This window comes from Triticum dicoccoides, chromosome 3B, assembly GCF_002162155.2.
Source record: "Triticum dicoccoides isolate Atlit2015 ecotype Zavitan chromosome 3B, WEW_v2.0, whole genome shotgun sequence".
Classification (NCBI taxonomy): domain Eukaryota; kingdom Viridiplantae; phylum Streptophyta; class Magnoliopsida; order Poales; family Poaceae; genus Triticum; species Triticum dicoccoides.
Window position 1 is genome coordinate 49,540,405 of NC_041385.1, and position 15,239 is coordinate 49,555,643.

Genomic DNA, 15,239 nt, shown 5'->3' on the forward strand with positions numbered 1-15,239 from the left:
GAATTCTTCACTGAGGATTTTGCCGGTGAGGAAATTCCTTAGCGAAGAACTACTAGCAGCGGAATAAGTACTCAATAGTAAGCGTACTAGGATATAGACATAGTCATCATGATGAAATGAAGACAAGCACAGAGTACAGGAAGCGTAAACACAGGATAACACAAGATGAAGACAAATAGACTGAAGTAATTGAACTGAGGAAATTGAGAAAATCTTCAGTCAAAGTCTTCAAACACAGATATGAACAATCACTCAACACAGTAATGAGGAAATGAAAGAGTTGAGGAAATAGAACCAGTAAGGTTGGTGAAGACAATGATTTGGTAGACTAGTTCCAACTGCTGTCTCAGTTGTACGTCTGGTTGGAGCGGCTGAGTATTTAAACTCGAGGCCACACAGTCCCGGACACCCAGCCGCTGAGCACGCAGCTCAGGACACCAAGTCCTCACCGTATTCTCCTGAACTAAGGTCACACAGACCTCGTCCAATCACTCGTGGTAAGTCTTCAGGCGACTTCCAAACCTTCACAAATTCGATCACTCGATGATCCACAATTCCTCTTGGATGCTCTAGACCATGACGCCTAACCATCTGGAAGAAGCACAGTCTTCAAAGGTAACAAGCGTCAGATCCACGCAGGATCAATCTCTTCAGTGATGCTCAATCACTTTGGGTTTGTAGGTGTTTGGGTTTGGGGTTTTTCCTCACTCGATGATTTTCGCTCAAAGTCCTCGGAGGACGGGTTGCTCTCAAATGACAAGTGTCAGTTTCTCTCGGAGTAGCCAACCAGCTAGTGGTTGTAGGGGGCGGCTATTTATAGCCTAGGGAGCAGCCCGACATGATAAGACATAAATGCCCTTGTCTGATATGACCGTTAGGTGGATAAGATATTTTGGGACAGCTGGCGCGCAACACAGCAACGGTCGGAAATTTGACTCTCAAATTCCTCAGGGCTATCATGTTCCTCACTGTGTATGCAATCCGCACTGGCGAATTCCTAACTCCTCAGTCAGAACAAATTCCTCAGCGACCAGAAGAACTTCATCTCTGTCACTGAAGAAATTGACTGAACTATATGAGATTTCCAAAGGCTTCACTCGAAGGGTTTGGTAGGTGTAGGATTTTGAGTTGAGCATCACATGAATTTTTTTCCTTAGTATTTCCTCGACCCCCTTTAACAGTAGAGTGTTTCCTATGACTCAAGAAAGAGAAAAAACAAAACTATGAAAATGAAAGTCTTCAAGCTTCATATTCCTCGCATGAATATCAAGTCTTCACGGATACACCAATTTCTTCACTTTCAAAATCTTCATGAGAGTCTTCAGGAATACCAAAATCGTCAGTCAAAGATATTCATTTTTAGGGGTCGACTTTCTCTGTAAATATCAAACTCCTCATAGACTTATAGACCTGTGTACACTCACAAACGCATTAGTCCCTTAACCTATAAGTCTTCAATACACCAAAATCACTAAGGGGCACTAGATGCACTTACAACTATGGAGATTATGTTTTGATAGTTGAATTCATAACAATGATCACGGTTATATCTCCATATAGTGCTGTTCTGTGAAGCCACATGCCTCTTAAAATATTTATTGAACAATAATCAAAGCCGAATATGCAATATTATTCGGTTTGGAACTTTTGCCATATGTGCTAAACATATTGCGGCTTTTGGTGATTCGTCATGAGTAGTGCAACAAATATCCAAGGGTTATCAATGGTTTGACGAATCACTTATAGTTTATCTTGGGGTATGTCTAGATGCAAAATTTACATTGGGTTGCTTTAAAATTGATCATATATCTAGGCATAAAAATTGGAGAGGGTTGGCATAGCAAACATATGGCTACCATGTTGGTCATGGTGTATTGCACGTCTATCAATAGCCGATGCTTATTCTTGCCAACATAGGTAAGGTCGAATTGGAGCTCACCACCTCAGCCACTAATGAAATTTTTATGCAGGCAAAGTAAGGATTCAAGAAAGTTAATTATTGATTATCTGCAAGATCCTAGCAGAAGGGTGAACAATATGATTGATGGATGGTTTGACACGCATATGAATTGAACTTTATAGTCGTATTAATGAAGTTGAGAAAGTTTCACCCAAACTTGCATCAAAATATTCACACAAGAAATGGCCATATAAACTTATCGTCCTAAGAATATGCAAAATGGCCGATGGAGTGTTGACATCGTCCTTAGAGAAAGCTATGTGCAAGTTATTTTTTGGCACACAGGCTTTGCCGAAAAAAGGGGGCATGTGTTGACACCAGATTTTGGCACAGTTAAGAACTTATCTAAGATGGCCTCAAATGGAGAAGTGTTCTACATGAAAGAGTTCCGTATTGTTGATATCAACATCTTTAAAGTTTGGGTTATCGCCATCCGATTTCATCTTGAAGGCCGAAACTATGCTCAAAGTACTAAGATCTTATATTCAGAGTTAGTTTGGCCGATTAAGCCCCGTAGACGATCTCAAATGGAAAAATGGTCTACACGGATTGTCTTCGTCTCGTCGAAACGATCAATTTTGATATGAAAAATCGTTCCAATCAGAGTTCAGATGCAAATGTTAGAGCCATCAGAATACAGCCCTGTCAGGAGGCAAAAACTGGCACGCCCCACCAGACACCCTGTCTGATGGTAGCGCGAATAATAGTCTGTTCTGCGCGACCGATTTGACCATCAAGATTACCTCTGATAAAAAAACATTCAAAATAAAAGTTGTTCGTCTCGTCGAAACGGTCAAAATTGCTTTTGGGCTCGTTTCCATCCAAAATTGTTTACCACCTCAAAAATTACCCGCAAGGTGCAGCCAGTTTAAACCGAACAGTTTTGAAAAGTTCGGACAAAACCAATCCGAATTTGACTAGGGTTTTGGACGTGAATCCAAGCCTTTTCCTTGCACGGAAAGTCCAGCTGCCTCTTATATACCTAAGGGGCGACGGCCGATTGAACAACACACAATCGATCAAATCATCTACCACTTTTTACCTTTTATCTTTCCTCCTTAACCCTAGTTCTTCTTTTTCCTCATTCTTCGTCAGTTTTTCTTGTTGCAGGGCGGCGAACCTCAAGGCCCTAGAGGCGATCAGGTCGACCTAGGGCAGCCCATAGCCGCTGCGCGCCCAGACGGGGTCCTTCCCGAGCGTGTGGGGTTTCGGATCCTCAAAAGCACCCGCCGGATTGCATGCGTACCGCGCTTCCGGGCGGGTCTCCTTCGACGTGAGCTGCGGTGCATCACCCTTGACGTTGGAGGTACACGGCGACGTGTTCGTGTGCGAACACATACACACGACACCATTGTTCGTGTTGCTCTGCTTCACTCTGCTTCTGTTCTTGCTGGTGTTCATGGCGTCAAGGTGTTTGATCGGTTGCATGCAGCGAGCGAGTGCTGCGAGCGGCTGGCCTACTACGGCATGAGCACCAACCTCGTCAACTTCATGAAGGACCGGATGGGCATGGCCAACGCGGCTTCCGCCAACAACGTCACCAATATATTGTTGCATACATGAAATAGAGAAGAGGAAATATGACGCCACATGGGAAATCAGCCCTGGGGCGCCGCTGCCTAGTCGTGTTCTTATCGGTACTGACATTAAAAAACAACTACGTAGTTGGGTAAAAGAAAGTATTGTTAACAAGATCCACAATGACGCACATCAGAAAGAATTATTTCAAAATCATCGTAGCAACAATGAAGCATGTTGTTCCATCTTCCACATCTCTGCTGAAAAGACCGAAGTTTCATGCTCCGTGGAAACTGGAGATCTGAAATTTCATATATAGTGTACGTATGTTATCACCAGCTGAAATGCAGCATGAACTAAATGGTTCTGCAGATGTTAAGTGTAGGTTAGTCAGAATTGATTGTCCTTTATTAGAGAAAGGAATAAAAAGTTTCCTCTGCAATCTCATAAAACAAAATCATTTTAACAATGAACTCGGACCTGGGCCATTGAGCAATATTATATCGAGGTAGGGGCCAACAAAATCATAACAATAGAAAGCCATTGTGTGCCCAGGTAATTTCATACCGCATATGGCATTCAACTTCCAGTTGACCATAGTCCGTTGAGCCTATTGACAATCTCTTCTATGGAAGGTCTCTTCTGCCGATCGATCTCCACACATTCTAGTCCAATTTTGATGCATACTTTTATCTGCTGAAAGCGATCCCCATAAAGATGTGGCCACTGAGACACTATGTGCTCATCCGTCCAGTTATCATGTACCTACGTACAGAACCAGAATTATGATTCTTGGAGATAATATATATATACCCCAGTCTTTCAAGAATCAAGTAATAATTTCTCTTACGCTTTTTATAAATTGCGTCGCAGATGGTTCGTTGTTGGAACAATTTTTCTCAACTGTGGTGGTCTCCAAGATTAATAGGCCAAGACTATATATGTCTGACTTGGTGGAGATCTCACCTTTGTATAGATATTCTGGAGCTATGTATCCACTGATAACAAAGATTTTAGTAAGTATTGCCGGAGAGAATAAAATGCACTTCACTTCATAATGACGGAACAAAATGTTATCGGACTTGAAGTTTCACTTACTACGATCCAACAACATTTTGTGTTCTCATCCGTGTTTGTTCTTGACCGAAGAGCCTCGAGAGACCGAAATCCGCAATTTTCGGGATCATCTTACCATCCAGCAATATATTCTCAGGTTTAAGATCCATATGGACAATGCTAATGCTGTGTAGGAAGGCTAAACCTTGGCAGATCCCCTTGATGATTTTGAAGCGTGTATCCCAGTCCATTACACAGGATACCTCTGAAGAAGTGAAACATTGCATAATGTAAGTACTCAAAGATAGTAACTTCCAGCAATACTTATACTCTAGTTACTGCCTTTTCTTGTCAATGTATAGCATTGAAAACTAAATAGAATATGCAGATACTCAAATACTGTTTTAAAATAAAATGGTAAATATATATATACCAAAAAGATTCTTCTGAAGGTTCCCCTGGGGCAAATACTCGTAGCAGAGTAAACTTTCAACAATGTCTGCAACAATATATCTTCCATTGTTCTGCACCACTTTCTTTTGTGCTTCATGGCAGTAGCCGACCAACTTCACTACATTCTCATGATGCAGAGCCATAATATTCTGAACCTCGTTAGTAAATAGTTTGTCGCGTGCGATTGGCGAGTTTTCCGCAAGTTTCTTGACAGTAATTTTCTGCCCGTCCGGCGCAATCCCCTGTTCAAGCTCAAAACATACCTTTTCAGCAAATGTTGGCATCTAATTGGCACGAAAATGTGAAGGCACGGTTGATGATATCAAGGTTACCATATAAACAGTTCCAAATGCGCCTGTACCGAGTATATGCTCTGGTGAGAACTGATCGGTGATGGTCTTCAGAAAATCTAGTGGCAGATCCTTGGGTAATGTGCTCAGAACGCTCGGCTGCCCTCCGCTAGCCCCCGTCGCCATTTCTGATGATTAAACAAGACAAGCTTTGAGCTGAGCTGCTACAAGGCACAAGCTATGAATGGTCACAAATCCTGTTTACCAGAGCAAGACAGATCTGTTTCAGAGAAAAGCCAAACATCCCAACTTCAAATTAATAAAGCCATCAACCGGCAGAGAGACCACTATCTCCCCTCACCCGCTGCCGGAGGGCGCCGTCCGCCGGTCTGCAGCTCACAGAGCGGCCAGACATGGAGCCACAAAACAGAGAGCGGGGAACACGACTTGACCTCCACCACCGTCGGCATCCGGAGGAACCAAACCAACATAGCCGGCACCCGACCTCACGACTAAACATGCATGGATCGATCTCTAGGATACTAAGCTATAAACATACATGGTTGCTGTAAGAACATCTGAAAACTAAGCAGCTTCTCAATTTCTAAAAGCTCTGACCTGGGGGATCCTCCGTAGCAGCTGTGAAGAGTCAAGAGAAGAAGGAAACGGCCGGGGACGATGAAGCTCCAGAGAAGAATCGCTTCCTTGCTAGCCTCAGCTTGTGATTTGTAGAAACCAACCCAACGAGATCTCGAATGATGCACAGACAAGAATGAGTTGACTTGACTCTGGCTACGATGCTCGTCTTTAAGAATACACACGCACACAAAAAATCATGTCGGCATCTCTGCTTTAAATATTCCCACGCTGTAGCTTTCGTCGACGGTCAAGACATAACAGAAATGATTTGACTGCAAACCATGCTTGCACCTTGCTTGAGTGAATAGGAAAAAACTACCACATTATGGACTATCGTTTTAAAAAACTATTGCTTTCTATTCTTTTCAAAAAAACTATCACAAAATTGGCGGGTTGTTTCAAAAAACCCCAAATGACTGAACTATTAGGTGTTAACCAGGTTTATGATAGGGTGGGGTTAACCAGGTTTATGATAGGGTGGGGCCCACTCGTAAGTATTGACCATTAAGATCAATAACGTTGATTGTTACGGCCCACATGTCATCCGCCCAGTCCATTAAAAACAAAACGAGTTAAAACCACCCAGACGGGTCAACTCCTCTGTGCCCTCCCTCTTCCCTCCCTCTCCCGAGTCTGTTCATGAAGGGCACAGATCTGGGGCGCCGCCGCCGGAAGCCACCATAGCCGACGACCGGGGCACACGAGCCACGTCGTCTATTCTTCTGCACCCAGCGCCGCTGCCCAGACCATCTCCGGTGCTCCCTCTGCCCCCTCCCAGCAAGCTTTCGCCGGCCATGCCCACATGAGCTCAGGCCGCCACGCCCAGGAGCTCGGGTCCGTGCGCCGGCCATGCCCAGGAGCTCAGGTCGCTGTTGCCCTTCGGCCATGGTCCAAGAGCTCACCGCGCCCAATAGCTGGAGCAGCCGTCATGGTTCCCAGCAGCTCGTGTCGCCGTGCCCAGGAACAATGGGAGGGACAGCTCCATCGCGTGCAGTAGCTACTGCGCCGCATGCAGCAGCAGGCACGCTCTCGAGCTCGCCGGAGCAAGGCCGGCCGACGCGCATGGGCCCCTTCGTCAGCTCCGGCGACGAGCTCGCCGGCGGGGACTGGATTGCTTTTTTTTAAAATTACAGGGACCTGATTGCCTTTTTAAAAAAATTACAGGGGCCCGATTGCTTATATTTTTTGTGTAGGGATCTGATTGCCTTTTATAAATAAAGGGGCCCATCTATCGTAATCTGTCAATGGTCAACCTAACGGTCAAAGCTAATGGTCAACCTGACGAGTGGACCCGAGCTGTCATAATCCGAATCAATTTTAAACAACGTGGTCATTTGGGGTTTTTGGAACAACCCACCACTTTTGTGGTAGTTTTTTAAAAAATTAAAAAAAACGTAGTCTTTTGGAACGATAGCCTGTAATGTGATAGTTTTTTGCTATTCACTCCACCTTGCTTTGTACTAGGACAAGAGAAAACAGTTTCCAAATCTCTACTACAAGGCTCTTAGAGCAACTCCAGCAGATGCCGCGCAAGGGTGGTCAAACCTCTAAATTACAGTATAGGCTGAAAAAATGCACCGAATAGATCCCCTAAAATAGCAGATCTTAGAATATTTTTTCAGGTTACCGCATATTATCCCCATATAACCATATAAGCAGTTTTCGAGCCGATTTTTGAGATGATAAACGAGCCAACCCCAGAGCAGGCAGGGGAGCTGGGCAGCAGCGGCCAGAGGGTCGCCGGAGTAGACGGCCGGCTGGAGCAGGCGTGCGAGGAAGAGGAAATGAATTTTTTATGGTACGGTTTTTCGGCACCAAGTCCGTTCGATACAGCGCGGTACCGTAAATATATTTTAAGAGGAGACGTAAAGTGTCTTTGCAGCATCAGCTAGAGTCGCTCTTAGGGCATTTCCAGTTTAGCATCCCCTAAATTAAACACACCAAAAATTCGTGGATACGTCCGCATACACCGATAGGGGACTCGGCCATCTAACCCATGCATCACACGGCCGCCCCATTCCAAACCGAAATAGTGCAAAAATGACCGAATTTATGCTCACGTTCACATGACTGTAGAAAAAAATGGATCTCTAGTATAATCTAATCACTTTCTTACCCCTTTAAGTATTTCTAAACTTGGGAGAATGACATTCACCCCCTAATTTGATCACAATGTCATATGTTGACACCCCCTCCTATATGTCCGCGGACAACGCCCAATCACCTCTCATTTGTTCGCGTCCATAATAGAAATAGATGTGGGTTCTTTTCTTTCTTTATATTTGTGAAATTGTTTTTCTCTATACCATGACAATTTTATGCTATATATCACGGCAAATGTATGATTGTAGTATGACAAATTTTTGTGCGTTTCGGTAGGAGATGGCGTTTTCCTCAACTAAGAGACATCTATGATGACTTCGTCTACCTTAAAATATTGTGCGGGTTCAGCATCTTGGGAGGTGTTGTGTGCATGTGTGCGTTCATAAGGATAAGTGTATGCGCGTGTAAGTTAACATCTGCAAACTGCATTGTACTGTGTTAATCAGATAAATGCCACCTCAACTTTGCCGATTCAGATAAGTGCCACCGCAATTATCACCTTTCCAAAACTGCCACTAAAACTTTGCATCACACCTCTAAATACCATTACGTAAAGTTTCAGACCAAAACATATAGTCGCACGTGATTTCCATATAATTTTTGTAAGATGCTTCCAAAACTCAAAAGTGACGCGGCACGGTTTGATCATGGAGAGAATTCCTTATTTAACACTGTCTTAAATTTTCTTTCCCTATTTGACACTGAAAATACTTTTCTTCCTTATATAACACCGTGTCTAAAATTTATGCCTTTTATAACACTTCCGTCCATTTTAAGCCTTAACAGTGTTAAATGACACTTGAAAAGACCCTTTTGCCCCTCAGGTGGACTGTGACCAAAATTTTAATAGATGATGATATTAATTTTTGTGTTTTTTCCTGCTTATTTGATTTAACCGGAAATTTTATTTATAGACACGAACAATTTTTCTAAGTGCAGGTTAAAAGTTTACATGGAATGCATGTACCGCATACAATGGCTGATCAATTGATTAGTGGGAAAATATACTTTGTAGTACAATATGACGGTATAGTGCGCTGCACCGCAACATACTTCTTGCAGGCTAGGCTATAGGGCTGACGGACATGTGTTTCTCTAAAAAAATAAAATTTGACGTGATGTGTTTCTCTAATTTAGCAATAATCACTTGAATTCTACAAGTACTTGTAAATTTGGCAACCGTGCATTTAACTAGTGCGGCATGCTATGAATAACGGCTGCCTTTCTCTACTGCTAGCGCTGCCACTGTGTGTGTGCTTGTTTTTGTGAGGCTTTGCATGCAATGGAAGCATATGCTGCCAGTCACTGAGATTTTTCCTTTGAAAATTCGTATACATGCAGCACAGCACAGGCCTCCCCCACAGGCCCACACTGGATGTGAGTAGGGATCAGGAAATACTGTTTTATATGCCACGCCACAGGCCTCTGCCGCCACTACATGTGCCTACGGACTAGGAGCGACTGTTTTCTATCGCGGGTGCGCGCTAAAACATGATTTGCCAGATGATTAGCCGACGCCTCACGGGACGCACTCATGAGGCCGGCAAGCGAATGTACATACCCGAATATTCGAATAAATTGCACTTTTAGAAATGACCGGGCTAGGCGATTGGTTCATAGTACTTCCTCTGTTTCTTTTTAGTCTGCATATAAGGTTTGGTTAAAGTCAAGCTTTGCTTAGTTTGACTAACTTTATATTAAAAAATATCAACATTCGCAATATGAAATCAACATTTTCAGATGCACCGTGAAATGTATTTTTATATTATATAGTTTAAATATTATAGATGTTCATATTTTTTAATATAAATTTGGTCAAACTTTGTGTAGTTTGACTTTGACCAAAACTTATACGCAAAGTAAAAAGAAACGGAGGGAGTATTACATGAGGGCAAAAGTGTCTTTTTACATGCAATTTAACAGTGTTAGACGGGAAAATGGATGAAAGTGTTATAAAGGAAATAAAATTTAGACTCAGCGATAGATAAGGAAGAAAAAGTTTGTTGGTGTCAAATAAGGAAACAAAATTTAAAACGGTGTTAAATAAGGAATTCTTTCTCGATCATGCCTGGAGTCTACTCTTCCTTGGTTGGATCTAGCACATGCCCAGCGAAGACAATGGTGCCTGAAGTCTCCTCGACTATGAAGAAGGTGAATTGGTGGTTGGCGACGAAGTCCATTATCGGTGATGGTGGCATGTACTCGTAATCATAGTAACACTAGTAGAAAAGGAGGCAATGGTCCAGGCCGGGTCAGCCCATTAGTCCCGGTTCAGTCCAGAACAGGGACCCATGTTGGCATTGGACCCGGTTCGTGAGCCCTGGGGGCCGGCCGGGCCACGTGGGCCATTGGTCCTGGTTCGTCTGGACCTTTTGGTCCCGGTTGGTGGGATGAACCGGGACCAATGGGCCTTGCTCCTGGCCCACCACCATTGGTCCCGGTTGGTGGCTTGAACCGGGGCCAAAGGCTGCCCTTTAGTCCCGGTTCATGCCACCAACCGGGACCAATGAGGTGCCTATATATACCCCCTCGCGTAAGAGCAGAGCACACTGCTCTGTTTTTTCTGGCAGCCGAGGGAGAGAGGGCTTGGTGGTGCTCTAACTCACCTCCTATGCACACAAGGTGTTTGATGGAATGCCCGAGCCACACTACTTAAGCTTTTTCCTCTCCAAGCTCAACCTCCAAGCTCCATTTTCCTCAATATTTGTCTAGGTTTAGCGGTCTGTCACGCCCCGTCCCCGTCTTCACCGCCGTCGATCACCCGCGCCGATCTCATCGCCGGCACCACCGTGGTGAGCCTCTTGTTCTTATCTTCTTTCTGAAAGGAAAAATATTCTTACTTGTATGTTTAGATAGGTACCTGTATTATTTTCTTAATTTTATTATTGCATCTTATATAGTGCGAAGGTTTTGGTATTCGCCCCCGTTGGCCCTCGTCCTGTCTATGATTTGGATGTGGTATATATTATCTTTTCATAACTACTGGTTCATTTATTGTTTATGAAAATTATGCCGACCAACGTGACATAGATTTTATTTATCTAGGAGGTTCTTGAACCGGAAATTCCAACCAACCCTATTGTCGAGAGGTTAAATTTAGTTGAAGAAGAAAACAATTTCTTGAAGGAAAAAATAAGAAAAATTGAGGAGGAGAAGATGATATTGGAGTTGCATGTTGCGGATGTCGTCGATGATCACAAGATCAAGATTGATGCAATGCGCTTGAAGATTAGAAAGATTAGAAAATATGCCATTCATACCGAGGCTTGGTATCATTATGTCGTTGGATCAGTTGTTATCTTGGTTACGATTATGATCGCATTTGTTTTCGCATTGAAATGTTTTACATAGTTTCAATGTATGGTTTAATTAATTTAGATGCTCTGCAGAGCTTTATGTTGTCAGATGAGAACTATGTATGTATTTTGTTTTTAGTGTGATGATGAACTTCTATTAATTTGGTCACTTAATTATCTATTCATGATGTTCTGTAATGATTTTGACACACTTAATTATATATAATGCACGTAGATGAACCGACAATGGATGTACGGTGACAGACACACCTCCGAGTATATTAAGGGCATGCATGATTTTGTCGAAGTGGCTGAGGCAAACAAGCAGAATGGTTTTACGTGTTGTCCATGCCCTATATATGGGAATACGAAGTCTTACTCTGACCGGAAAATCCTTCACACCCACCTGCTTTACAAGGGTTTCATGCCACACTATAATATTTGGACGAGGCACGGAGAAATAGGGGTTATGATGGAAGACGACAAAGAAGAAGAGTACGATGACAACTATGTGCCCCCTGAATACGGTGATGCTACTGAACATCAAGAGGAACCATACGATGTGCACGATGATGCTGCAACGGGTGAAGCTGCTGAAGATCAAGAGGAACTAGACGATGTGCCCGATGATGATGATCTCCGTCGGGTCATTGTCGATGCAAGGACGCAATGCGAAAGTCAAAAGGAGAAGCTGAAGTTTGATCGCATGTTAGAGGATCACAAAAAAGGGTTGTACCCCAATTGCAAAGATGGCAACACAAAGCTCGGTACCGTACTGGAATTGCTGCAGTGGAAGACAGAGAATGTTGTGCCTGACAAAGGATTTCAGAAGATACCGAAAATATTGAAGAAGAAGCTTCCAAAGGACAACGAACTGCCCGACAATACATACGCAGCAAAGAAGGTCGTATGCCCTCTAGGATTGGAGGTGCAGAAGATACATGCATGCCCTAATGACTGCATCCTCTACCGTGGTGCGTAGGATCTGAACGCATGCCCGGTATGTGGTGCATTACGGTATAAGATCAGACGAGATGACCCTGGTGATGTTGACGGCGAGGCCCCCAGGAAGAGGGTTCCTGCGAAGGTGATGTGGTATGCTCCTATAATACCACGGTTGAAACGTCTGTTCTGAAACGGAGAGCATGCCAAGTTGATGCGATGGCACAGTGAGGACCGTAAGAAAGACGGGAAGTTGAGAGCACCCGCTGACGGGTCGCAGTGGAGAAAAATCGAGAGAGAGTACTGGGCTGAGTTTGCACGTGACCCAAGGAACGTATGGTTTGGTTTAAGCACGGATGGCATTAATCCTTTCGGGGAGCAGAGAAGCAATCACAGCACCTGGCCCGTGACTCTATGTATGTATAACCTTCCTCCTTGGATGTGCATGAAGCGGAAGATCATTATGATGCCAGTTCTCATCCAAGGCCCTAAGCAACCCGGCAACGACATTGATGTGTACCTAAGGCCATTAGTTGAAGAACTTTTAAAGTTGTGGAATGGAAACGGTGTACGTACGTGGGATGAGCACAAACAAGAGGAATTTTACCTAAAGGCGTTGCTGTTCGTGACCATCAACGATTGACCCGCTCTCAGTAACCTTTCAGGACTGACAAACAAGGGATACCACGCATGCACGCATTGTTAGCTGACACCGAAAGTATATACCTGGGAAGCTGTAGGAAGAATATGTACCTGGGCCATCGTCGATTTCTTCCGACCAACCATCAATGTCAAAAGAAAGGCAAGCATTTCAAAGGCAAGGCAGATCACTAGAAGAAGCCCGCCATGCGTACCGGTGATCACGTACTTGCTATGGTCAATGATTTACACGTAATCTTTGAAAAGGGTCCCGGCCGACTAGCTGTTCCGAGTGACGCTGGGGGGCACACACCCATGTGGAAGAAGAAATCTATATTTTGGGACCTACCCTACTGGAAAGACCTAGAGGTCCGCTCTTCGATCGACGTGATGCACGTGACGAAGAACCTTTGCGTGAACCTGCTAGGATTCTTGGGCATGTATGGGAAGACAAAAGATACACCTGAGGCACGGGAGGACCTGCAACGTTTGCACGAAAAAGACGGCATGCCTCCGAGGCAGTATGAAGGTCCTGCCAGCTACACTCTTACCAAAGAAGAGAAGGAAATATTTTTTGAATGCCTGCTTAGTATGAAGGTCCCGACTGGCTTCTCGTCGAATATAAAGGGAATAATAAATATGGCATAGAAAAAGTTTCAGAACCTAAAATCTCATGACTGCCACGTGATTATGATGCAACTGCTTCCGGTTGCATTGAGGAGGCTTCTACCGGAAAACGTCCGATTAGCCATTGTGAAGCTATGTGCATTCCTCAATGCAATCTCTCAGAAGGTGATCGATCCAGAAATCGTACCAAGGCTAAGGAGTGATGTGGCGCAATGTCTTGTCAGTTTCGAGCTGGTGTTCCCACCATCCTTCTTCAATATCATGACACACGTCCTAGTTCATCTAGTCGACGAGATTGTCATTCTGGGGCCCGTATTTCTACACAATATGTTCCCCTTTGAGAGGTTCATGGGAGTCCTAAATAAATATGTCCGTAACCGCGCTAGGCCAGAAGGAAGCATCTCCATGGGCCATCAAACAGAGGATGTCATCGGGTTTTGTGTTGCCTTCATTCCTGGCCTTAAGAAGATAGGTCTCCCTAAATCGCGGTATGAGGGAAGACTGACTGGGAAAGGCATGCTTGGAAGGGACTCGATGATATGCAGGGACGGATATTCTTGGTCTCAAGCACACTGCACAGTTCTACAGAACTCTACCTTTGTGACCCCTTATGTCGATGAACACAAGAACAGTCTGCGCTCCAAACACCCGGAGCAGTGCGATGACTGGATTACATGTGAACACATCAAGACTTTCAACAGTTGGTTGGAAACACGTCTCAGAGGTGACAACACTGTTTGTGATGAGTTGTACTTGTTGTCCAGGGGACCATCTTTGACTGTTATGATTTGGAAAGGATACGATATAAATTGGAATACATTTTACACGATTGACCAAGATCAAAAGAGCACCAACCAAAACAGCGGTGTCCGCTTTGATGTAGCCACCAAGAGGGGAAAGGACACATATTATGGTTACATAGTGGACATATGGGAACTTCACTACGGACATGATTTTAAGGTCCCTTTGTTTAAGTGCAAATGGGTCAATCTGTCAGGAGGCGGGGTAAAGGTAGACCAACAGTACGGAATGACAACAGTGGATCTGAAAAATCTTGGGTACACTGACAAACCGTTCATCCTAGCCAATGATGTGGCACAGGTTATCTATGTGAAGGACATGTCTACCAGACCGAGAAAAAGAAAAGATAAGTAAGCGAATACATCATACGATGAGCCAAAGCACCACATAATTCTTTCAGGAAAAAGGGACATCATGGGAGTGGAGGGCAAGACAGACATGTCTGAAGATTATGAAAAGTTTCATGAAATTCCTCCCTTCAAAGACAAGGCTGACCCAAGCATCCTGATAAACGATGAAGATTATCCATGGTTACGGCGCAATAAGCAAATGACACAAGCGAAGAAAAAGTGAAGACTTTCTCCCGCAACTATTATGATGATACCATGCCAACTTTGTAACAGACGAGTATGATACCATTGTACGTTTTGTACATGCACATGCTATGTGGGTGAAATTATGATACCATGCCAACTTTCAACTTTTTCAGAGTTCATTTGAAATGCTTTAATGTCTTATGGTTCGGCCCTCGTAATACCATTAATCCCGGTTCGCTCCTTGTCAACTATGTTCTCACCAAGAACACTCTCAAGAGGGCAGCCACATGGGCTATTGGTCCCGGTATTTTTGGACCTTTTGGTCCCGATTCCACGCACGAACCGGGACCAATGCTCACACCGGTTTATAAGCCCGTCC

At 44.0% G+C, this 15,239-nt stretch overlaps 1 protein-coding gene across 2 annotated transcripts; it reads right to left on the bottom strand.

Moving 5' to 3' along the window:
* Positions 1 to 3,529: 3,529 nt before the first annotated feature.
* LOC119274636 (putative cysteine-rich receptor-like protein kinase 20) lies at positions 3,530 to 6,081 on the bottom strand. Of its 2 annotated transcripts, none has more exons than XM_037555353.1 (7): positions 5,896 to 6,081; positions 5,320 to 5,465; positions 4,968 to 5,229; positions 4,577 to 4,799; positions 4,329 to 4,476; positions 4,046 to 4,243; positions 3,530 to 3,779 (listed from the first exon to the last, which is right to left on the bottom strand). In XM_037555353.1, the coding sequence occupies exons 2-6, from the start codon at positions 5,461 to 5,463 to the stop codon at positions 4,058 to 4,060; spliced, it is 963 nt and encodes a 320-aa protein (XP_037411250.1). In that variant the 5' UTR covers positions 5,464 to 5,465; positions 5,896 to 6,081; the 3' UTR covers positions 3,530 to 3,779; positions 4,046 to 4,057. The 2 variants fall into 2 exon arrangements, with proteins under 2 accessions (XP_037411250.1, XP_037411251.1); XM_037555354.1 differs by having other exon boundaries at positions 5,320 to 5,534.
* Between the last annotated feature and the right edge of the window lie 9,158 nt (positions 6,082 to 15,239).

Coding starts and splice junctions, on each gene's coding strand:
- LOC119274636 (XM_037555353.1), bottom strand. CDS start 5,463: ATGGCGACGGGGGCTAGCGGAGGGCAGCCGAGCGTTCTGAGCACATTA. Junction 4,800..4,967: donor CCTTCAGAAGAATCTTTTTG/GTATATATATAT, acceptor TCACTTCTTCAG/AGGTATCCTGTGTAATGGAC. Junction 4,244..4,328: donor CGACGCAATTTATAAAAAGC/GTAAGAGAAATT, acceptor TTCTGTACGTAG/GTACATGATAACTGGACGGA.